The sequence below is a fragment of the Cydia strobilella genome, chromosome 22 (assembly GCF_947568885.1).
Source record: "Cydia strobilella chromosome 22, ilCydStro3.1, whole genome shotgun sequence".
Classification (NCBI taxonomy): Eukaryota; Metazoa; Arthropoda; class Insecta; order Lepidoptera; family Tortricidae; genus Cydia; species Cydia strobilella.
In genome coordinates, this window is record NC_086062.1 from 10,920,304 (window position 1) to 10,944,201 (window position 23,898).

The 23,898-nt window shown below is 38.5% G+C and overlaps 2 protein-coding genes across 2 annotated transcripts in view; both read right to left on the reverse strand.

The window, feature by feature from the left end:
- The window catches only part of LOC134751510 (F-actin-monooxygenase MICAL3), a 59,571-nt gene extending 55,612 nt beyond the window's left edge, over nucleotides 1-3,959 (reverse strand). The window contains exon 1 of the mRNA XM_063686935.1: nucleotides 3,860-3,959. The gene's annotated coding sequence lies outside the window, so the exon portion shown is untranslated. The remainder of the gene's footprint in view (nucleotides 1-3,859) is intronic.
- A 1,929-nt stretch (nucleotides 3,960-5,888) lies between these two features.
- Nucleotides 5,889-23,898, reverse strand: part of LOC134751524 (calcium-dependent secretion activator) — a 78,191-nt gene continuing 60,181 nt past the window's right edge. The window contains exons 25-34 of the mRNA XM_063686962.1: nucleotides 22,733-22,889; nucleotides 22,231-22,372; nucleotides 17,888-18,062; nucleotides 17,377-17,511; nucleotides 15,067-15,197; nucleotides 14,302-14,410; nucleotides 13,054-13,188; nucleotides 12,541-12,674; nucleotides 11,032-11,137; nucleotides 5,889-10,515 (exon numbers count right to left, since the gene is read on the reverse strand). Of these exons, the coding sequence (XP_063543032.1) occupies nucleotides 10,444-10,515; nucleotides 11,032-11,137; nucleotides 12,541-12,674; nucleotides 13,054-13,188; nucleotides 14,302-14,410; nucleotides 15,067-15,197; nucleotides 17,377-17,511; nucleotides 17,888-18,062; nucleotides 22,231-22,372; nucleotides 22,733-22,889 (1,296 nt within the window). The 3' untranslated portion in view covers nucleotides 5,889-10,443. The remainder of the gene's footprint in view (nucleotides 10,516-11,031; nucleotides 11,138-12,540; nucleotides 12,675-13,053; nucleotides 13,189-14,301; nucleotides 14,411-15,066; nucleotides 15,198-17,376; nucleotides 17,512-17,887; nucleotides 18,063-22,230; nucleotides 22,373-22,732; nucleotides 22,890-23,898) is intronic.

Here is a 23,898-nt window from a genome sequence, read left to right on the forward strand (position 1 = left end):
GGCGCACGCTCGCGACCTCATTATTAAAAGGCAAGATGAGAACACGTGCTAATAGAAACCAATACTTGTTATTTAGATATTACGTAACAAAACGTGTATAATTTCAACGACTAAATCTATCAATTTTAAATTTTTGCTCCAAAATCGACTACGGCCTCTTAAACCAAGTCTTTCGGTATTGAAGAGTAAAGTCATTTTTTGCGAGGCTACAGCTACAAGCGTATTATCTACCTATATAACGTTAAAGCTGGGTCACAGTCCTGTGGCTTTACGTGTGCCTGTTATAAAACCTTATCCTGTTGAAATGCATTACTAGTTAGAAAAAACATACATACATACATACATATAATCACGCCTATTTCCCGGAGGGGTAGGCAGAGACCACGGATTTCCACTTGCTACGATCCTGACATACCTCTTTCGCTTCCTTCACTTATATAACATTCCTCATACACGCTCGCCGGTTTAGGGTGCTCTTGACCTGGCCTTTCTTCAGGATTTCCCCGATCTGATCAGAGAAAGTCCGCCGAGGTCTGCCCCTTCCAACTCCCGTTTCTACCTCTCCCTTATACACTCTCTTTGTTAGCCTCCTTTCACTCATTCTTTCCACGTGTAAAAAAACATATAGACAGAATAGTGTTTTAAATAAAATTCATACTAATATTATAAATGCGAATGTCTGTCCGTCTGTCTGTCTGTCACCAGGCTGTATCACATGAACCGTGATAGCTAGAGTTGAAATTTTCACAGATGATGTATTTCTGTTGCCGCTATAACAAATACTAAAAAATACGGAACCATCTGTGGGCGAGTCCGACTCGCACTTGTCCGGTTTTAGTTACTTATATCCGTAACGGTCCCTGAGGGCCTACCGTGAACCACGTTCGACGTGTTGCCTCTCTGTCGCACTTGTAAAGTCGTGCGTAAGTGTGACAGGGAGGCAACACGTCGAAAGTGGTTTTTATCACAATCAAATTACATGTTTTTTGTGGAACCTGTTCCCTGAATGAAGCAATGACCCAATGAATTGCAGTGCATTTAACTCGCAACACAATTGGCCTGATTGCCACCACAATTGAATTAATCGTGTAAAGTAAACATGTAGGTATTACATGTTTGATAAACGCTAATGTTTTGTTTGAGGTAGGTATAAGAGTAATAACATATACTAATCTATAGGTATAAGTGTAGGGTCTAATCGCATTATTTGGTGACACGCCTAATTCGGTGATACAAGTTTTGAATCATGACATCCAGGAAAGCTAGAGTGAATTAGAGCCTTTTAAATGGGACCTCGCAGCTTCACAGCTTCGGCGGCTTTGCCGTGAGGCCCATTTAAAAGGCTCTAATTCACTAGCTTTCCTGGATGTCATGCTTCAAAACTTGTATCACCGAATTAGGCGTGTCACCAAATAATGCGATTAGACCCCACTTTGTTATGTTAGAATGGTTATTATGAGGTATTGCTATCATTAGAGGCCACCCAAACATGGCTTTATAAAGGACATGGACCCGCCCGCTATCCCTTAGAGAGGTTATGTAAGGGTTTTGCATAAGGCTTAACTCACTATACCCTTGCTAGACCCTTTCATTTTGCTTTTAAAACCCTTATATAAAGCTAACCCATTTGAGTAATCGGTAGCCCAATACCCTTACAAAACCCTTATCATCCGCTCACCAACACCTTGCATATCGCTTATAAGGGTTAGCCTTATAAAGGGCTTCCCTTTTAGCATATAAGCGTGCTAATTTAAATCGTCTACTTTGTTCATAAAGCACACATTACTTCGAATCCGAGCGATCGTCTGCGGCGGCGGCGGCGGCGGCGGCGTTCTTTGACTAGATATATACTAATCCTGTCTCTTTCACGCAAAGCTGAACTACGACATTACTAAAGGAAAGTTTTATAAAAACCGGCCAAGTGCGAGTTAGACTCGCGCACCGAGGGTTCCGTACTTTTTAGTATTTGTTGTTATAGCGGCAACAGAAATACATCATCTGTGAAAATTTCAATTGCCTAGCTACCACGGTTCATGAGATACAGCCTGGTGACAGACAGGCAGACGGACAGACGGACAGCGGAGTCTTAGTAATAGGGTCCCCTTTTTACCCTTTGGGTACGGAACCCTAAAAAGCGCTTAATGATAAGGGTAACCCTTATTAAGGGCTAGCCTAGGGAATGCAAAAGGGTTTTTATTTGTATGAAATTTCGGTTATTAACGAGTTTTTACATATGATTAAAAACCCTACGATTAAAGTCCCTAGGTATTTGCTCCTGTATACTTCTACCTGTTTGCAGTCTAGGAGAATGTGTTTTGTTTGAGAAAGCGGATATTTGACGGATATTCTCCGTTTCAGCGTGGGCAAAAATACTTGCGTATGTCCGGTTCTTCTCCTCTACAGGTTGCAATTCTCAACCATTTCTCATGAAATTTTGTGAGTAGGTCCGATGATATTTTTTTTTTGTCGGTCCGTATTTGGTTTTTTTTCAAAATGGCGGAGTCATACATTTATTCGCCATACATTTAGAACCGCTAGTTTACATGGGCACAAGTTGCAATCATGGACATAATTGACGTGACGGTCCATGAAAGTGTATTTCCCACCGGGTTGCTTTTAAAAATACCAACTTTTAAAAATATTTTAAGTATTTTAACAGATAACTAAGAGCAGCATATGTAATTACTAGTATCTTATCAGCTCGGAACTGTCCGGAGAATGTTTGACACCCTAATGAAGGAAATGGATTTTTATCAGTGAGTGCATAGTTACTGTTAAAAACAGATAAATAATACAAAAGGTATAATATAAGAACCACCAAATGGAAATAATTTAAGCTATTAAGTCTTTATGCTTATTAGCAAAGATAGATATAACTCCGTAATAGATGGATACAGTCTAAGGAAAAAACGTGCCTCGAAAATCAAGAAAATTTGATTCTCGTTCAGAGGGCGCTACTAGCTTTGGCCAACTGTCGTATAGATGGCGTTGACGGTTTCGTTTGTTATTTAACAATTTTAACGCATATCAGTGAAAGAACATGGGTCAAAATAATAAAAATAATTAATGGAAATAAAAAAAATCATTTATCCATATCTAAATACATTTTATCGTATTTTTTAAAATATTTATTTTTAGTTTTAAAGTGTGTCGACAGATGGCAGTGAATTTACTGGGGTTACAAAATTTACTATGACAGTACCGCTCTAGTATAAGTTACTCTATGTTATTAGTTAAAAGTTATTTCCAATAGGAATTGGTAAGGAATAGTACCTTTATTAAAACTAGAAGTATATAAAAAAGTTTTTATGGCATTTTCAAAAATATTAAATGTACGCAACATTTCAAAAATAATATAAACATTCACAATTAGTATTTGATAATGTTTACCTTCTCTTGCCAAAAGTACGTGAATTTCTGAAAATAACAGTCTGGAGTCGTGAGTAATGAACTTGAAAGAATAATTTGAGAAGAAACCTCTCTAATTACTGACTAGGCTAAGGTGAAGTCTAAATCCAGGTAACCCTCACCTACTGACACATATCAATCCATTTCGACTTTGCCAATTATCCCAGAACAACTATTTTAAGATTCTCAAACACCGCACATATTTCGCCTTTCGCAATTCCCGCCAAAAACGACGCAAAAGATCTCCTCACACGGCACGCCTACGTAATAACTTTGGAATGCACATGATACCTTTTATTTTAACTTTTTTCTTTTTAAAAATAAAGCTCTTAAGTATGAAGCGTTTCCGGGAACGAGTCATGTTAACGCTATAAAACGCCACAAAACGTATTCTCTGCTTGTATTCAAGCGGCTACCTGTTCAATAGATATTATTTAATTGAAAAACTCACCTGTTTCCTTTATAACACTACATAAAAAATAATTATTTATTAAAAACTACACACACGTTCACTGTCCACACCACTTCACTGCGATATGTCAAACTTTTTTGATTTGGTGTTGCCGTGTTATAAAAATATTCTCCCTTCTGGGGAGCTTTTGAAATTATGGTTTATGAAATAATAGTGATTTCAAGAATAATATTATCTGAATAAATAATGTTTATTTTTTTCTCGTTATAGCCATTGCGATATAAGTGAAAGTTCCCGTGTATATGTTAAATAATTTGATTTCCTAGTTCAATGCTGCCAGCGCTACGTCACAAAGTCCCCACAACTCAACACTTCACACAAAATTCTTTGCCAGCTGAGAGGTTCACGTTACCTTTTCTAATTATTATTAGCAGTGACTAAAAATAGGTCAAATATTTAAAAATCCTCGTTGGCACGTATTGCGGTCCAGAGCGGTCGTAATCGCATTCGCGGATCGCTGACTGGGAACCGATGCACTGTTTATAGTGTACGTTGAATGTTTTAAAATAAAATTATTCATTGGTTCGATGATATGTGTGGATTGGTGAGTAGGTAACAGATTTGCGGTCTTGTTTTGACGCAGAGAGTGAAGAGAATCAGCTGTTGAGTTGAGACTGTTGAGAGCACTTAGTTTGGTTGCGCTTTTACATTGCAGGAATGTGGGACGCTCGACAATTAGCACGAAATTCAAATAAAACATGTTATTTAAATGTTTGAATTTAAAAAACATGTTTTATAACGTGCTATTTAATACACTAATAATTTACATGGATAACTGAACTGGATCACTTTTTCAAGTTTTTTTACTTATAAAACTTTTAGTAGTTAATAGTGGTTATTGGTATAATAGAGGCGTTTCGTGAAACAGTAGTTTTTAGTTTTACAATAAGCGGTAGGTACTTTCAGCATACCTAGTCAAAGAAATTTACAAACAATACTACGAGTATATAGGCAGAGTGTTATTGTAAACAGTTCAGTCGGTTCAACCCACCCTTGTTATAGTTTTGTGGTAATAAAAATACAAAACACTCGTTTTACTTGTTTCACGGAAAGTTTATGGGCTCATAATATTTGAGAAATAAAACTTTTTTACTGTTTCTTGCAATACTCTATTTAGGAACAAAGTTTAAATCGAATAAGTAATGGAAAAGAAATCGAAAGGTGAAGTCAAAAAAACGTGGTTACATTTCAACTCTACCCCCTTATTCATAAAACTTTACGGGCCTGAATTATAGTTAAATTATGTTTTATCCCTTTCTTACAAATACATATGTCAAAATGACAGGTAAAGACAAACGATTCATAGCTAATTCAGGCTTGTTATGCGGTTATGAATAACGCCATTAGGATTTATGGTGGAAGTATATGGCTCGCTGTATGGAAAGCGGTCACCGCAGTCAATGAGCGCCTGAGACCCTAGAGGGGTCACATGTGCGTTGCGACCCTTTTGAAACACTCCTAATTGAAGAACTCCATTCTTTTTTATATAATCATTTAAAGTCTTCACTTCTTCATCATCATCTCCTATCCGTTTTCGGCAACAGCAGACTGTTATCAGGTGATCTAAAGTCGTAATCATATAATCATATGCTTAAAACTAAGTTTAATTTTTATTTTATATGTATTAAATTAAACTTAGTTTCTAATCTAAAGTACCTATCTTACCTTATAATAAGTATAAGCTTAAGATTTAAGATAATTTAATTTAAGATAATTTTGGTAAACCTTGTACTTAATGGAAGAGCGGAGCCTTCTGGCACAAGTATCTTTTTACTTAAAAGAAGGTTCTTGTTTTGTACCCAATAAATCATTTTTCATTTTCATTTTTTTCATTTTTAAAAACCTAAGAAAGCTTTAAACTAGGTGTTACCGACGCGCGGTAACACGATATATTACATTTAAGTAAAAATACTTAAATGTAATGTTTCGTGTTACCGCGCGTCGGTAACATTAGGCTTATTTTTTTAAGAAAAAGGGTAAGACACAGCTTAATAAATAAGAGACAAAGTAAACAGTAAACATTTTTATTGTAAATATATTTATTGTATCCCCTTACAATCGCAATACACCCGGTGGCATTCGAAGCATTTCAGAGACTCAGTATGGCGCAGACAAAATTACTCACTTTTGAATGGTTAATCCGTGTTTAACTAATAATACTTCAATCTGGTAACATTTTTTAAATTAGATATTGAAGACGAAGTTTACGAATGTAAGTTAGATTTAGATATTTTTACCTACTAATGCATAAGGCATTTTAACAGCTTTAGCAATATTTATTCCTAGTATTTAGGCCACTATTATATAGGTAAATTTCTAGATATGTTTAACGAGTTATAGCTTCAAACTTGTTATAATGAATTAAGGATTTCGATTTTAGAATATTATATTAAAACAAATGACTGAGCGATAATTAGATATTATTTGACAAAAGTTCTTAGATGGCATCGATACTGTTCCATGCATTTTTTAGGCTTTAGTTATTAAAAACCAAAAATTTTTTATATACATAATAATACAGCTGAGCAATGATATTCGTATTCATTCAATTGTCCACCATTGTCATTGTCAACTAAATGATGCTACTGTTACCAAATTAAGTAGTATTATTATTTAAGCTTTATAGGCGCAAGTGATTATACTGTTTTAGATTATAAGCCATACAGAATCTCAACCATATCGTGGCGAAATAATACATTATAAGCAAGTCTAAGAACTTAGAACATTATCAGTCCGCTCGTACTAGACGTACTTAGACACTACAGGTGTGTACTTTTTGATTGAGCTCGATTCCAAACTAGAGGAAAAATAGTGAAGCAAATTTAATGTGAGAACGCATAAATGAAATCGGGCATTAAAACCCACTATTTATATTTTACCACTTTTTCAAACTTCTTCAGGCGCGACTAGAGGGTAACTCGGTTTTTTTTTCTGACGGAAGTAACGCTCAGTCACGCACAATAGGACACACGTCAAAGTGCCCACCACCATTTCGTGAAATATGTTTAGATTATTTTACTTGGATCTTCGTGTCTCGAGTAGTCGGAGTAGTCCTACTCAAAAAAATTAAATCATAAGTTAAATTTATTGATCTTCGTGTCTTCAAACGATTTAAGAAATACTTGCTGTGCCCTAACAGGGTTCATGTGTGAACGTACCCTAATGTAACATCTGTTTTGTACCACATGATAATAAGCAATAAATGAATTATGAATTATGAATTACAAATTTAAAATCATAATTATCATAAGTTAAATTTACTTTGTAAAAAAATATACCCAAAATCATGTCATGCGTTCTGCGCATTAGAAATATAGTCATCATTCGTAAAGAAAAACGAAGGCAAAATAAAATATAAATATGAATAGATACTTTACATGTTCCTCTTATTTTTGATAAATGAGCACTACAATACCTAATGTCGATTATTTACTGTGCTATTACAGTACTAAATTGTGTCGCAGGCTCCAGATGACTTAGCACTTTGTCGCCTTTAGCCTGACAGATACATTTTTGTAAAAACCCACAGGCGTTAAAATGGAGGCATTAAATGCGATAGAGTGCTAAATATATCCGGACTCAGCATTCATTTCTAGTGTAAATGGTCGTTATAATGATTATGATTTCCAGATTAAACTAATGCTTGGTCAAATCCGTTTCCGGTTGAGTTTCTTTTTAATTTTACTGTGATCTTGGCATCTAGTAAAAATAAAAAAGTTATTGTAAAAAATGTTTTCATACAATAGGGAATATTACTACAATGTTCTGCCGCCAGAGTGCAGCACTAGTGCACATCCTAAACCATAAATTAACTTATACAAACTATGCCTTAAACAGTTTTTTGACTAGTTTTCACTATGATATTAATGCATCAAGGCGGTTTGTTTACACGTTACCTGCCTCTCTATCGATCGAATATGCAAGTGATAGAGAGGGAGAAACCGAACTTTCGATTTTTGTGTTTTGCGGCAGGCCCTGTGATTGTGCTAGTGATGCCCTCTACGCAGTTTTGCGTAATATTCCCCAATAAATACTAGTACTCTACTAAACTGTAATTATAGTGTAGGTAATCCAAGAAGCGCGAAAACCATCACCTAGATGTTATCGTTATACCATACAAACTTACAGGCATGCTGTGTAAATCTAGAATTCCTGTCATCACGTACTGATTTCAATCATTTCTTAGACCGTACAGGCGTATACCGACATTTCCAGCAGCAAATATAAGTTTGTGATCACCCGTCTGAAGCTATTGCGTGTTAAGATGCCAAGATATAAATGTAATGATTTAGTCAAAACGCTGAAAAGTGATATAATGAAAATCATTTGCCTTCAAAAGCCTTTCTCAAGCCTTCCTCAACATTACGAGTAATAAGAAATGGGCGGCTGCCAGATGCTATTTATTGGTGACTATATGATGGATAGTTTCGATTTTATTTTTATAAAGAAGCTTGACATGCTGAAATGCACTACAATACTGGTACCTTATTACCTACAACCTCTAGTGTTTGCAATATAATTTAGCGGTATGTACAGTGTAATAACTGTATTGCCACCGTAGGTAATATACGTTTTGCTCGAATTTATTTGCTTCTTGTAGCAATCACTACTACTTCAAGCATGTATTAATGCCAACTGATGTTATTGACATTATAATAACATCCGTCAGTCGCCCTTTAGTAATAAGGCTCAGCATAGCGACTACTCGCTGTCATTTATGTTAAGTTTATCTAAGGACTTTAAATTTTTCACCTAGTTTAAAAATTTGTAAGGTGTTTAGCGTAGAAGAATATTGTTTGTCAACAAATAACTATAATGTTATACATATTCATTTATAAATAGTTATATCGATGACTAAGTCAAGGTAAAGTGTAGTCATTAGATATTTTAATAGATTAGAGCTTTAAACTATAGAGAAATAGTACTATAGCAAACAGTGACTAACTTTCAATTTAATCATGCATTTTTATAAAAACATCTTTTACCCCGAAATGGGGTGAAAATTGAATAACTGGCAACATTATGTAGGGTTAGCAAAAATACGATTCTCGCGCCTTTATATTTTTATAAGAATGCATTCCAAAAGTTTTGAGGTAAACATTAGATTAGAACTAGATTAAACAAATGATGTAAAAAGTGAATTACGAAGTCTATTAGAAAAATATGTTTTCTTGAAGTAGGTATAGAAAGAGTTGCATTGGAAACTACACTTTCTGAGATAGTGCATTTGGATGTTACCTGGGAGCATAGCGACACAGATCATAATACAAATGTAGATATGCCACTTTCCCAAAAAAAGTTATTATTTTTAATTAATCCATCTGCCGTACGGCCATATATGGTGATAACTAGGTATTTGGAAACTTCTTTTTAAGTGGCGTATCTACTATCTGTAATTAGTAGGGATATAAAATAATTTCTTCTGTGATGTTAACAAAATAAGCATTCTCCGTGCACTCGTTTCCCTTATTTTCAAACTCATTACAATTTACTTTTACGATATATTTTTGTAAATAACGCCACCGTAATAATTGTAATATACAAATTACAACACATAAAATATACTCTTGCCAAAGCGATATGTTTTCTTATTGTAGCATGTGTTTACCTATGTATTTATGCATTCGTATTTCATTATTGTTATCATTTCGTGTTATCAAATACTACTCTTAATATACACACCTAGTACAATGGTATCGAATAAATGGTGACCCTAACTGTACATAATAAAGCTTTTTTTTATAAAATAATTACTATACCTACTAAATCACACTAAGCTAACTATATGCGACTGGCCACTTAAGTATTACCTAGCGCGTAAGATGCCATTTATTTATTTTAAAAATGGCGGAAATTCTAATTCCAAATTTGAAAGCAAAATGAAATTATTTCATCATAGCATATTTTTAAGCTTTTTAATACTGCCGGAAGGAAAATGCTTGATCTGATTATTGCATTTTGTCTTTTTAGCAAATTCTGAATGGGCAAATTGTTTTCAGAATTTTTAAATAATTCTAAACGATGGTTAACGCGCAGATCGCAAAACTATCAGATCAAGCATTTCTCAAAAAGTTTACTGTGATAAGTTCGATAGATTCAAATTGACAACACTAAATGTTTAAAACAATTGATTATTCATTCAATCTCGTGCTATTTAAGTTGACATCAAGGTAGATTTGCTGTTAACTAGCCTCATGTGAATGCAGAATCATAATAAATAACAAATTTAGTGTTGCCAATTGAAAAATCTAACTGATCACCAGTAAAGGCACCAACAGACGCAAAAATCTGTCGTTCCAATCTGTTAGCTTAAAGGTTCGCTATCTGAGATATCCAGGTTGTTCGCAACCAGCAATCTAGGTCTCCCGCGAACATTGAAAATAATTAACTACTTGTCTATCGTTCGAATACCTATACAAGAGCGATAGAGAGGCAGATAATGAAATTTCGATTTTTCGATTTTTGCAATAGGCCCTCGCGGCAGGGCCCTTCGCAGTATTACGAGGCATGGATTCTCATCTCTCTACACCGATGTAGGCAAATAATAAAACGCATGTGAGGCGCTAGAACCAGGACGAAGCGCCGCCTATCTTCGATGACAGCTCGCCGATGCCTCGCCCAAAGATGTTGCCAACCTAAAAAAAATAAAGCTTTAAAAAGATCTAGACCTAAATAAACTTATTTTCTTGGACAAGATTATTATTAAACACTAACTGGTTACATTTATTTCCTTAAATTAAAAATGCAATATCTGAAGGGTACACGGAAAGAACATGTCTAGTCACTTTTTACGGAAAATGAGATTTTCATCTCAAAATGTAGAGCTCTTAATGAGCTATTAGTTATATCTTTTGCTACAACTGTATAATATATGTAACACAACTTTTTTTTAAGTCTAAAAACCGGCCAAGTTCGAGTCGGACTGGCGCACGAAGGGTTCCGTACCATTACGCAAATAACGGGAAAAAATCACGTTTGTTGTATGGGAGCCCCACTTAAATATTTATTTTACTTTGCTTTTAATATTTGATGTTATAGCGGCAACAGAAATACATCATCTGTGAAAATTTCAACTGTCTAGCTAGGTATCACGGTTCATGATATACAGCCTGATGACAGACGGACAGACAGACAGATAAGAATTATCTTACCTTCCCAACGACAGCAGTCACATTGCCAAGCTTTGCTTCTTCCGTGAGCGCTTCCAGCTTCGATTTGCCGCTCCTCGACCCTTCTTCTGAACCCTCGTCTCCGCCCCTGTGACAAAAATCTTGTTATAAATAAATAAATGACTATTAAAATAAAAAATAAAAAAAACCCTACGCTATGTGCCAAAAAAAACTATTTTATGCCAAAAATTTCTAACATCATTTTGTAAAAGAGCTGATACTCTTCAAATTGCTGGATCGGTTTCTAGAGTTAGATCAAGATAAATCTGCAATGGTTTTGATAGCTCACGCAGTGCAAGTGTTATTTATTCGTCATAGTTTCATAGAAGTTTGACGTTTAAAATAACACTTGCACTGCGTGTGCTATCAAAATCGTTGCAAACTTATCTTGGTCTAACTTTATCAAACATAGCTAAGAACTACCACAAGGAAGCTCGCTTTCACTTATAAAACCGCATCGAAATCGGTCCATCCGTTGGACAGCAACGATGCCACCGACAGACACACAGGTACATATAAAACCTAGAATTTAATAAAACCAAATAAAACTATGAAAACGGATTATATCGCGTATATTGTATCGCGTGTATTGCGTATAGAATTTAAATTAAAAAATTCCTCAGTCAAAAAGTTAGTGAAGGTCCTAAGACCATTTTGTCGTAGCAGAATCTAATAGTAGCTGCCCTCAGTACCCCATTTAAAAATCCACTCTATATAGTTTACTAGAGATGCAACGGATAGTTGTTTGGCCGGATACCGGATGTTCGGCCTGACCAACGGCCGAATATTCGGTATCCGGCCGCCGATTATTCGGCCGGCCGAACTATAGAGCTATGTTTCGGCAGATTTCGGTTTTTCGGGTCAACATTGTGCAGGTTTTGATCTGTTTCGTAATGAACGTTAGAGCGTAGTATGTTACTATCCGGTATCCGGCCGAATATTAAAATTATTACCGGATAGTATATTTAACCATAATTCTATAGTTTACCCAACATCCTGTTGAGCCAGTAGCAAGCTTCCTCAGTGTGCATGCCAGACGCTACGTTCTGGTAGATTAGAGTTCCACTTCCACTAGTCATCTCTCTGTTTTCATGGAACATTGACTTGAGAAATGCCGATCGACTATTGGATTATACAGCCATGGTAGTCGATGCAGGCTGTATACTACCTCCTCAAAAACCTCCTTAGATGCTGCAACTATCTGCAAAGATGCTGGGGCCAAGATGATGACTTACCCAACATCCTGTTGAGCCAGTAGCAAGCTGCATGTACAGTAGCTTCCTCAGTGTGCATGCCAGACGCTACGTTCTGGTAGATTAGAGTTCCACTAGTCATCTCTCTGTTTTCATGGAACATTGACTTGAGACATGCCGATCGACTATTGGATTATACAGCCATGGTAGTCGATGCAGGCTGTATACTACCTCCTCAAAAACCTCCTTAGATGCTGCAACTATCTGCAAAGATGCTGGGGCCAAGATGATGACTTACCCAGCGTCCTGTTGAGCCAGTAGCAAGCTGCATGTAGCTTCCTCCGTGTGCATACGAGACGCTACGTTCTGGTAAATCTTGGAGTTCAGCTTGTCATCTATCACACCCTGCAGCTCGAAATCACTGTACATTTTCTGAAATCAAGCAGCATTGCTTAAAACTCAGGGATTTCAGGGAACGACGGTAAACAACATTTATTTACATAAGCTTAAACTCCTCTACATATGTTCATCAGTCCTTAGTCCGTACCAAGACAAACATCTACCTTCATCTAATCACCCAAATAAGACAGTTACAAAGATAAAGGGAACAATGGTACGTGACTTAAGGCCGATTTGCCATTTAACGCTTGATAGTGTCCGTATCATCCACCATGTTTCCACAGTTTCCAAAAAGTTCTTAAAATTCTGGAACTTGAAAATTTCGATATGAGGGGATTCCGAAATTTTACCAAGTGTTTCGCAATTTTGGCAAGTTTCCGATTCCGACCGTATATCAGTAAGTTTAACTCACCTTCAGAATGATGGAAAGGCACGCGACTTGTTGGGGGTGTAACGCAGGCCGTTCTGTTAGCCACGTGTTGACCAGCCCTACTTGGATGCCGTACCACTGCTCGAATAGTTGTAATATCCATAACTCATCTGTCACCTGCACGAGAGAAACATAGGCATCATATTTCTAGGTCTGTCTTCTAGTTGTCCTGCCTCGCTCGCTTAGCTCTCCTACACTACACCTTACACACTCACGCACACACTAGCATTCATATACACACCCTCACAAGCACAACTTCATCACCTTATCACCCATTCTCACACATAATTTTTAAGTTATCTAGATTTAATTTGTCCAATGTTCCGTTACATACTCTTTTTGTTTTGGTGAGTCCCAAGATACAGGCTCAGCCTAGTTTGGGGCTTACCGGACACCCTTTTGTGCATGTCACTTTCTAATTATTCTCAATAAATTTATTCTTATTCTTATATCTAACATGAGTATAAATTTTGGGCTGGTTTTTTGCTTCCGCTATACCCTCCTGCCTGTCTAAAAAGCATGACCTAGAAAGGCAGATTAACTTGGGTCAAATGGATGCCAAGCGTGGGCGAGGAAAAGCACCCACGAGATGGTTTAATGTGAAGAGGGTGGTTGGCGGCAACATGCATTGCGTGACCCATATGGCTTATGACCGCACACTATGGAGACGGAGCATACATGGTCGCGATCCTCAGCAATGAGGGACCGAGGAGGAAGAAGAAGATGACGACCGGGTATCAAAATTTGGTAGTTTAAATTTAACTATGTGTAGGACGCTGGTCGTTAGGAGGATACTCTGTCCACGTGTCCTACTGCGACTTAGGTCTTTGACCCTTACCGGGCCTGTTTACCTACTAGAAATTCAATTAATTTCGAGATGGGAATATCAATCATGCCGACCAAATGGTAAAATAAATCTTGATACAATCGTATAGAACTGTAATTCGATTTGGATGAGATTAAATTTGGACCACTTGCGCCATCCAGGGTTAGCGACTAACTCGGGGTCACTTGGGGTTAACCGATTAAACCCAGTACCATTTAACCCTGTAAAATAAGGACCGCGCTAGATGGAAATTAAGGACAAGGAAGTCCGATGGGAACAGGTCTAGCGGGAAGAAGAAGACAATTTAACCCTGTATTAACGGTTAACTCCGAGTTAGCGGCTAACCTTGGATTGTGCAAGTGGCCCTTATAAGGTAAAGCAAAGCCAATTCATTCAAAGAATACCTTGGATCTGATTTGGTCCATAGAATTCCTCATAAAGTTGACGTAGCCCTGCCCGATGTCCTTGCCCGACCCAGACACGTTGGCTATCGTCAAGATTGAGCCGATCAAACTGAAAAAAAAAAGATTATTTCTCAGTAACAGACCTGAAACCTAATACCTACTGATGATCCAGTTTGAAGTCCCTCAAGGGTTGCTATTTGGTAGTGAGATTGATTAGGTTTTGATAGCTGATTCTTGAATTCAAGCAGGATGTTAGTAATAGTAATGTGTATGTAATTCCATGCATATGTACATTATCAATGGTTTGGCCTTCTAAAACTGCGTGATACCAGAATAACTGAAAGCTGCATGGTCATTGCTGTCTTTTTGTATTGGTTATGTAGTGATAAGCAGTCTATTGGCTTAATTTTTCCCTAATACAACATAATAAAAAGTTAATTTGTCACGTCTTACCGGAGCAGTAGCCATCGATAAAATTATTAAAGTTCAAGCGGTGTCACAGAAGTGAAGGGAGGAAAAAAGCCACACCATGGCAAAGGAGAAGCGAATAATGCATTTCGCATGGTAATGGACGGAGCCCTAAGTAAGAACTTTTATCAACTCATGTCGTTGGGCCAAATCAAACTAAAAGCAGTTGGATTGAGCTGTATTGATAACAAATATGTTTCTGAGGGGACAAGGTGTAGCTAACTTATGAAGGGTTGTTTGAATTTCTTGGGTACCTTTAGGCCAGCAAGAACAATCTGGTAGTAATTGGTAACTTACCTCCCCTCATCGAACCGTGCGATCTTAGCTAGCGTGGCTTCTAGCACGGCTGACAATCGCGTAGTCATACCCGTCGCCATCGCTTGGAGGCAGGAGTCGATTTGGGCGTCCATTTTCGCGTGATATTGGTACTGTGGAATACAATTTTCGTTAGAGGAACTGTGAAATTTAACAACGTTTAGGGAGACTGATGTCCAATAGACCATAGAAAACGACTACTTACTGGTCTCCAGCTTAATTTTTTAAACGGGTTACCTGTTCGAAGGGTGCAGCAGTTTAAATACCTCGGACATATTATAACCGAAAACTTGAAGGACGACAAAGACATCGAGCGAGAAAGAAGAGCCTTATCAGTGAGGTGCAACATGCTCGCGCGCAGGTTTGGCAGATGCTCCGACGAGGTCAAAATGACGCTCTTTAGAGCATTCTGTCAAAGCTTCTACACAGGGCAACTTTGGACCAACTTCACCAGGAAAGCAATTAACACCCTAAGGGTTCAATATAACGACGCCTTCAGAATCCTAATGAAGTTGCCAAGGTGGTGTAGTGCGTCGAGTATGTTTGCGGAGGCTCGTGTCCCCGATTTCTTTGCCGTAATTCGGTCGAGAGTGGCGTCCTTTTGGAGTAGGATGCGCAGCACTGAAAACTGTATCCTTGCCGTAATTAGTGAGGATTTGCAAAGTCCAATTTGTAGGTTTTGGCTGTCTCTGCATCAAGATGCGAACCGGAAGTAGTAGGTTGTTTTATTTTATTTTAAATTGTAATTTTAAATATATAATTATTGATTTTGATTTTTAACTGTTATTTTTACTTTGAACTTTTTACACTTGTCTCATCTTATAGGTAATTCTGTGTTTTATATGGGTGCTTGCCTGAAATAAAATCATTTTTTTTTTAATTTTTGTTGTCGAATGTATCTGAGTACGTAATGCAATTTAAAAAGCCCCTACATATGTGTGGTGACCCGTGGCCCCGTGGCTTGATAAACGCCTTATAAAACTTTATGATAGCTAGTCCATGGAAAGAAGAATAGGGGAGGCAAGATATGAGGACACCTAATACGTCGCGATAGGTTTTTTTTTTACATTTTGGAAGGCAGGATTGAAGAGACTAGAAGCAGAAGGAAGCTTATAATATCATATCTCAGCCAAGAAAAAGAATCCATCGTATGAGATATCAAAAGACAGGCTCATGAAATCGACATGAGCAGAGCTCTTAAGATATAGTGAAGCATTAAATTACATGAGCATCAAGCTTTACAAATCCATAGATACATTTGTTATCGCGGATACTACTGATGTAGTCAAGGAGTATTTTTTGGTTTCAATTCAATAAAGTTAAAATACAGTTTATCAGTTTCTCTTTCGGTAGTTCCGCTGTCACACATCTATTTTGTTAGACGACGATAATTTTGTACTAAAATACCTGTGATAGAGGCTTAAATTTAAACTAGCTGTTACATACACTTCATACAAATAGCGGATAAGAAAGATGGAGATAAGAGGCCATCCGAGTTCTGTTTTGTCAAATTAGCAATAAATGGGTACGGTAAAAATATCAAGCAAAAGATAAACAATAATCATTAGCCATACGTATATTATGGCAAGAGGGTATGGTTAACATACCGAACTTCTTCCCTAGATAAATCATAGAAAGCATAGAAGAAAGGCCAGAAAAAATAAAAATATTACAACAGAGAAAAAATAAAACCATTCTTTAAATAATAATTTAGCACAAAAAGACAATAATTAATACATATGTGTATATAATTTTAAATATATAAAACATACGAAAAAAACCGTTCAATTTATTATTTAAAACATTTAAACGAGCTAAGAATAATAATATGGCAGAAAGTGCAAGAAAAATCACGCTACATTATCAGTGAGACAATAAACCAGGTTCCGTTGTGCGGGTCACGTAATTTCTTCTAATAAGGGGATAAAATAAACCACCAAATTTAGCATCGTCTGTTCCGGTGTCTGTAGTCATTTGTAATTAAACTACTTAGTTTCATCAGTATGTTCAGATCTAGACACACTTACAATGTCCACAGCCTCCACAGTACACAACTTGAGTGCCTGGTTCCTGGCGTCCAGCGCCACATTGAACATGGCGCACTTCTCTGCCAGCAAGGTAGTCTACTGAAAGGTCATATTCGGATCTATAGGTAGATATACTTACAATATCCACAGCCTCCACAGCACACAGCTTGAGCGCCTGGTTTTTGGCGTCTAGCGCCACAATCACCATGGCGCATGTCTGTGTAAGCAAAATAGTCTACTGGATCTATAAGTAAGATATACTTACAATGTCCACACCCTCCACAGCACACAACTTGAGCGCCTGGTTTTTGGCGTCTAGCGCCACATTCACCATGGCGCATGTCTCTGCCGGCAGGATGTAGTCCGTTGACATGAACGTTATGCTCTTCTTCAGCCACGACTGAGGAAGAAAACAACCATGTCAGTAATCAAATAACATTCAATAGGGTAACACAGAGATAGCAAGATACCCTAAATGATTTTTAAAACTATTGGCTAGAAGTTGCCCTAACTAAGTGTAAGTCAATGGGGTAAGCTAACGGCACAGAGCGCGATGATGATGATGATGGATGAGAGCGACGCAAAATCGGTCGTTGTGGAGATCCTTGGGGAGGCCTATGCCCAGCAGTGGAATTTGGTATCTCCTTCAAATGGAATTACTTAACAGATAAGGAACTTTAGCCGACGGCCTACTGTTCAGAAATCAGAAATCAGAAATTATTTATTTGCATTGTTTTTTTTTACATCAACACTTTACATGGTTAACAACAAGATACCTGGAAAGATGACTCCGTCCGTTGGATGCAGGTCTCCATCATATCGCTGGCCATCAGCTTGAGCCTCTGTTCCAGGTGTGACCGGAACTCTGGCTCCGGCCAGTGCAGGTCCCTGATGAAGCATTGCAGCGCATCCAGCTTCCAAAACAACTCTTCGCTTGTTGAACAGCCGTTGCTGGAAAGATTTTTTTAATTATTGGAGAAGAATAAAGCTTGCAGCTAAAACCTGACCAGGAATATATGATCACGCGCCATGTTGCGGAATATCACTGGAACTATTTTTTTCATACTATACTGAACTGTCGTCCTGCCGTTGGTCTCGGGCTCATACGAGATCATTAACCCGGCCACAGGGGGGACAGGGTCACCTTCCCTGCCCTCCACTGTGGTAATTCCTGACCGGCGCGTCCTTGCCGCGGGGGTGGACTCCTACGCACTTCAGTAGGCCGGAGGGCGTAGGTGACAGAGTTCGGCCAGGGACCCAGTTCCGCGGGGTATAGCGCGGATCCCGTGCCCAGGGTTACGGGCGAAGACCTTAACGGCTGCAAAGGCGGAGGTGGTAACCACCAGTACGGCGGAGCAGGCGGAAGAGGCAAAACCCCACTGTTAAGCTGCCCTTACATATTGAGGTCACAGGTTGCAGTGGAATGCAGCACTAGGCAGGGTGCTGTTAGTAGGGATGGCAGCGGATGAGGCTTAGAAAAGCCCAACGGTGGCTCCCACACGTCTCCAAGAGGAATACTGTCTTTGCGTCAGGCGGCAGCCGGCAGTAAAAATAGAAGCCACAACACTTTCCCTGTTCAAATATGAAAAGTCCAGATAACAGATTGAGTACTAATGCTAGGGCGTTCCCCTCAAGCGACGGTCATCGATGCGACACATGTGATACAATGCGATTGGCTACCTGGAACCTTGGTTCCTTGACTGGCAGAGGCACAGAACTCAGCGATGTCTTAAAGAGACGTTGCATCGACGCATGTTGTTTACAAGAGACCAGGTGGAAGGGGTCAAAATCAAGAATACTCGGCAACGGCTACAAACTACTATACCACGGTACCACCAACGGCAGAAACGGAGTTGGCATAGTGCTATCTGAGAAATTAACCCAGAGATTATTACACGTCGAAAGAGTCAGCGATAGGCTCATGGCAGTGAAGATCGCCCTAGAGGGTCAACCATGTACGAATATTATCAGTGCATACGCACCACAAACAAACAGCAGTGAAGATGATAAAGACGCATTCTGGGAAGACCTTAACAAATTCATCAGTGAAATCCCAGAGGATGAAAGCCTATATCTTGGTGCAGATCTAAACGGTCATGTGGGCGAAAACAATATTAACGCTGAGCAATGGCATGGCGGTTTTGGATTCGGTACTCGTAACGCGGACGGTGATAGAATCCTAGAATTTGCAGCGAGAAACGAACTTGCCATTGTGAACACTTACTTTAAAAAAAAAGAGACCACCTGATAACATATCGGAGCGGAGGACATCTGACCCAAATAGACTATGCCCTTGTAAGGCGAAAACATCTTGGCAAAGACAGGGATTGTAAGGTAATTCCAGGAGAGGCCCTGACCTCTCAGCACAGACTATTAGTATCAGTCCATAAGCTAAATAAACCTGTCAAGTGCAGCAACAAGCAGATACCTAAAATTAAATGGAAATCCCTGAAAACCGCCGCGGGATCAAGATTCATTCAAGACATGGAAACGTACTTTGGCACAAAAGACACTTCAAAAGTAGAAAACCCAAACGATATGTGGAACGATTTCGAATCGTTCTGTAGAAAATCCGCAGAAACACATTTAGGGAGAACCAGGAGTAAGAGAGCCCCCTTCAAAGAGACCAAATGGTGGCAACAATCTGTCAAGGATGCTGTACAGGCAAAGAAGTTTGCATTTAAGAAATGGCAAGAAACCGGTAATGATGCGGATAAAGAAGACTACAAGAGAGAGAAATCTAACGCAAAACATGAAGTGGCAATCGCACGAGCCAAGGCCGATGCTGACTTTTACAAAGAATTAGAATCTTCCACTACAGAAATCAATATCCATCAGGTCGCAAAAACTCGAAATAAAAACAGCAAATACATAACTTCAGCCAAATATATCACAGATAAAAACAATAAACTATTAACAAAAGACAATGATATAAGAGAAAGATGGGCAGAGTACTACCGCCATTTGCTTAATGTTACGAATCCCAGAAATTTAAACCATGAAAATCCATCGCCGGTCCTAGGTCCAATAACAGCAGTTACAACGGATGAAATCATCAAAGAGATTAGAAAGATGATAAACAACAAAGCCCAAGGTCCAACCGAGATACCAATAGAAATCTGGAAACATATAGGGCACTCTGGCATCGACTGGCTAAGCGAGATGTTTAACAGACTTATGGCAGGACATAAAATACCAGATGCTTGGAGAAGAAGTCATTTAATACCGTTTTACAAAGGAAAAGGCGATGTACGTGACTGTGGGAATTACCGAGCAATAAAGCTCATGGATCATACCTTTAAACTATGGGAGAGGATAATCAACAGCAGACTTAATGGTATCGTGAAGCTCACACCCAATCAGTGCGGGTTTGTAGCTGGAAAGGGCACCTCTGACGCCATTCAGGCTATAAGAATCCTGATTGAGAAAGCCAAAGTCAACAACACAAACCTGCATATGATATACATCGACCTTGAGAAGGCGTTTGACCATGTACCACGCGACCTTATATGGGAGGCTCTCCGCGCCCAGCTTATCCCAGAGCCCTATATCAATCTTATTATGGACATGTACACAGACGTCTCTACACAGGTGATTTGCCCAGCAGGTGTGAGTGATAGCTTCGAGCTCAAGGTCGGTGTACACCAGGGTTCCACACTTAGTCCACTTCTCTTTAATGTCACGATGGATTACCTCACTCGAAAATGCCAACGGACTGTACCCTGGCACCTTTTATATGCCGATGATGTGGCCTTAATAGCAGAGACTGAGACTGACCTTCAGCACGATTTGAATAGCTAGATAGAAGCGCTAGAAGGACACGGCCTAAAAATTAGTCGTAAAAAGACCGAACATATGTCCTTTCTGTTCGACAAAACGGCTAATAACCCAGAAGATTTCAAATTCTATATAGGAAATGACCGCCTGCCAACTGTTACAAAGTTTAAGTATCTTGGCTCCGTACTCAGCAACGACGGAAAGATTGACAGCGATGTAGTCCATAGAACTCAGACAGGCTGGATGAAATGGCGAGAACTCACAGGCGTCCTATGCGATAGAAAAATACCTCTGAAGGTGAAGGGTCATGTATACAAGACAGCAGTAAGACCAGCGATGCTGTATGGATCCGAGTGCTGGGCTACAAATAAACCCCACCTGAACAAGCTCCACACCACTGAGATGCGCATGTTACGCTGGTCAGCGGGTGTCACCATGATGGACAAAATAAGAAACGTGTATATCCGGGGTAGTTTCAAAGTAGTGCCAATAACAGAAAAGCTGACGGAAAAACGTCTGAGGTGGTACGGTCATGTACAGAGGCGTCCAGTAGACTACATGGTTAAGGTAGCGCTCGATATTCCAACGACGAAGCGAGGAAGTGGAAGACCACCTACCACCTGGCTGACGACGGTTCAGCGAGACCTGAAAGAGCTTAATATAGACGCCGACATTGCACTCAATCGTGCAGAATGGCGGAAAAGAACAGGGAAGGCCGACCCCAAGTAAATGGGAACAAGGCCTAGCAGGATGATGACTGAACTGTCGTCCTATACATGCACAACAACAGCGCCCTCTTGACAATGATCATATATAGGTATATTACTGGTCAGGCTTTAAATAACACGGTTATTAGATATTTTAACTTTTCTAACCGAAGCCATGAACCTAACTAATATGTCATATGTCATAAAATTACATTATAAAATATTCATGGACAGTCAAATTTATTTTTGATCCATTTCGTACAGTCACAGTGACAATCAGAAAGTCGCTAGACGGTACAAAATGGGCTGGAATTTAAATTCTTTGACTGCATAGTAGATATTCATGTATTAAATAGGCAATAATTTGGTAGAACGACCAGGAACAAATCATCAAATTCATCAAATCAAATCATCATTTTCGAAAAAGTTTGACGTTAGATAAATATAGTTTATTATTCAAGTAGGCGTATAAAAATGCGCTTATGAGCGTCAAATAAAACTACGCCGATTCTCACCCTAAACCTCTGCCTCGAGATTTAAATCTGGTGCATGCTGGTGTTACTAAATTAATCAAGCTAGTTTACGTAGCCGAACTCTTAGAAGCCCTTTTGATGATATTAAACATTTTATCTTACCCCTTAATCTCCCACCGCTCCTTCTCGAAGCCCTTGTGCAGGCTCTGCGCGATGGAGGACTCCATGAGGTCCACGTACCGCACCACGAGTGGAGCGAACGTGTCTCTTAGGTGCTCGTGGAAACGACCGCCTTTCAAATTTTCTGGGGAAATTAAGAACATATACTTTCTTTGCAAACTTCTTAGGTGCTATACAGAGGGTGGCTTGTTGGTGAAAAGTCAACCCTTGTGGCTTGGTCAAAAAGGATCGAGTAAAATTGGGATTTTACTAATTAAATAAATTTTAAATGCACAATTGCTTCTAACTCAAACAGCGGGCTAAGCACGGTCGCATTTTTATCGCCTGTCACCATGCCTGTCACGTTCTAACAAGTTTGTAAGTGCGAAAGTGACAGGCATAGTGACAGGCGATAAAAATACAACCATGCTGCCACCACAGTTCACATATCGCAAATATATTAATTTCTATATGAAATTTACTAACAATTAAAATTATAAATTACCGTCAGTTCTCAAATAATCGTTCAAAATCTGGAACAACGGGAAGGAATCCCACGTATCAGGAGGTTGTTCCGCTAAAACCCGATCCATGTCAACACCGAACAGGGCCCAAAATATCTCAGCATGCTCCACCAACAGCTCCGAGAACCACGCAAACGCCTGCACAGATACACATGAAGATATTGATGATGATGACACTAATAATGAAGATGACGATGAAACGTCTGCTGAATTTAAAGATGGCCAAATTGTGGAAGACAACACAGTAGGGGACAACGATGGTTCGCAACGTAGCAATGGCAGAGACAAAAACCATGCTTCAGAAATTGTGCATGGAGAAAAACATATCGTCATCTGATATTTTAAATTGGCAAATTGAAAAAGAGTTGCGCTGTAGCGCAATTTAGGTACACGAGATTCAGATTTTATTAAAAATTTAAATACTTACCAAGATAGCAAAATATTTGCGTTTTAATGAGCTTTTACTATATATATTATGTCATCTAAATAACGCAAATATTTTGAAATTTCTACACTTATGCAATCTAAAAGTAAACCATGCAAAATACATATTATACCAAAATATGAAATAAAATAACGCTATCTACGTTTTGATTTTGCTGCTAATAAAGCCGTAATTCCAAAGTGTTTTAATACTAATGTTGTTGTTTATGAGCAATGTGCATCATCCAATGCTGCTGACGTTCTATATGTACACCTGGATGATTTGTATACGACAGGTAATGTACTTTGAACAAGTGCAAGCATCGTTACTAAGTACAGCGTACTACTGAAGCGAGATATTTTTTGTAAATGTGCTTTTAATGTATTGTAAGTCCTACTATGTTTTGTATCGAAGCTGTCTAATGTCGTGTTCAATAACGTTTGAAGTATTGGAGTAGACTGTTTTGAATTTTGTGAAACACTTTTCATTTCAGACGTCACATTGGAAAACCCTGCCAATTTGTTTGAAGATATTAAAATATCTGCAATAAATTTTGATTTCTCAAGCCCAGAATGAAAAGTTACAGACCCAGCATTTTGTGTTGCTCTATTTATCCCATTCTCATTCGATATCCATGCAACATTTCAGTTTTAACACTATCAACATCTATATTTGCTCAAGCGTGTTTCAGCTATAGAAACTTTAATTAAACGTCTACTCCTT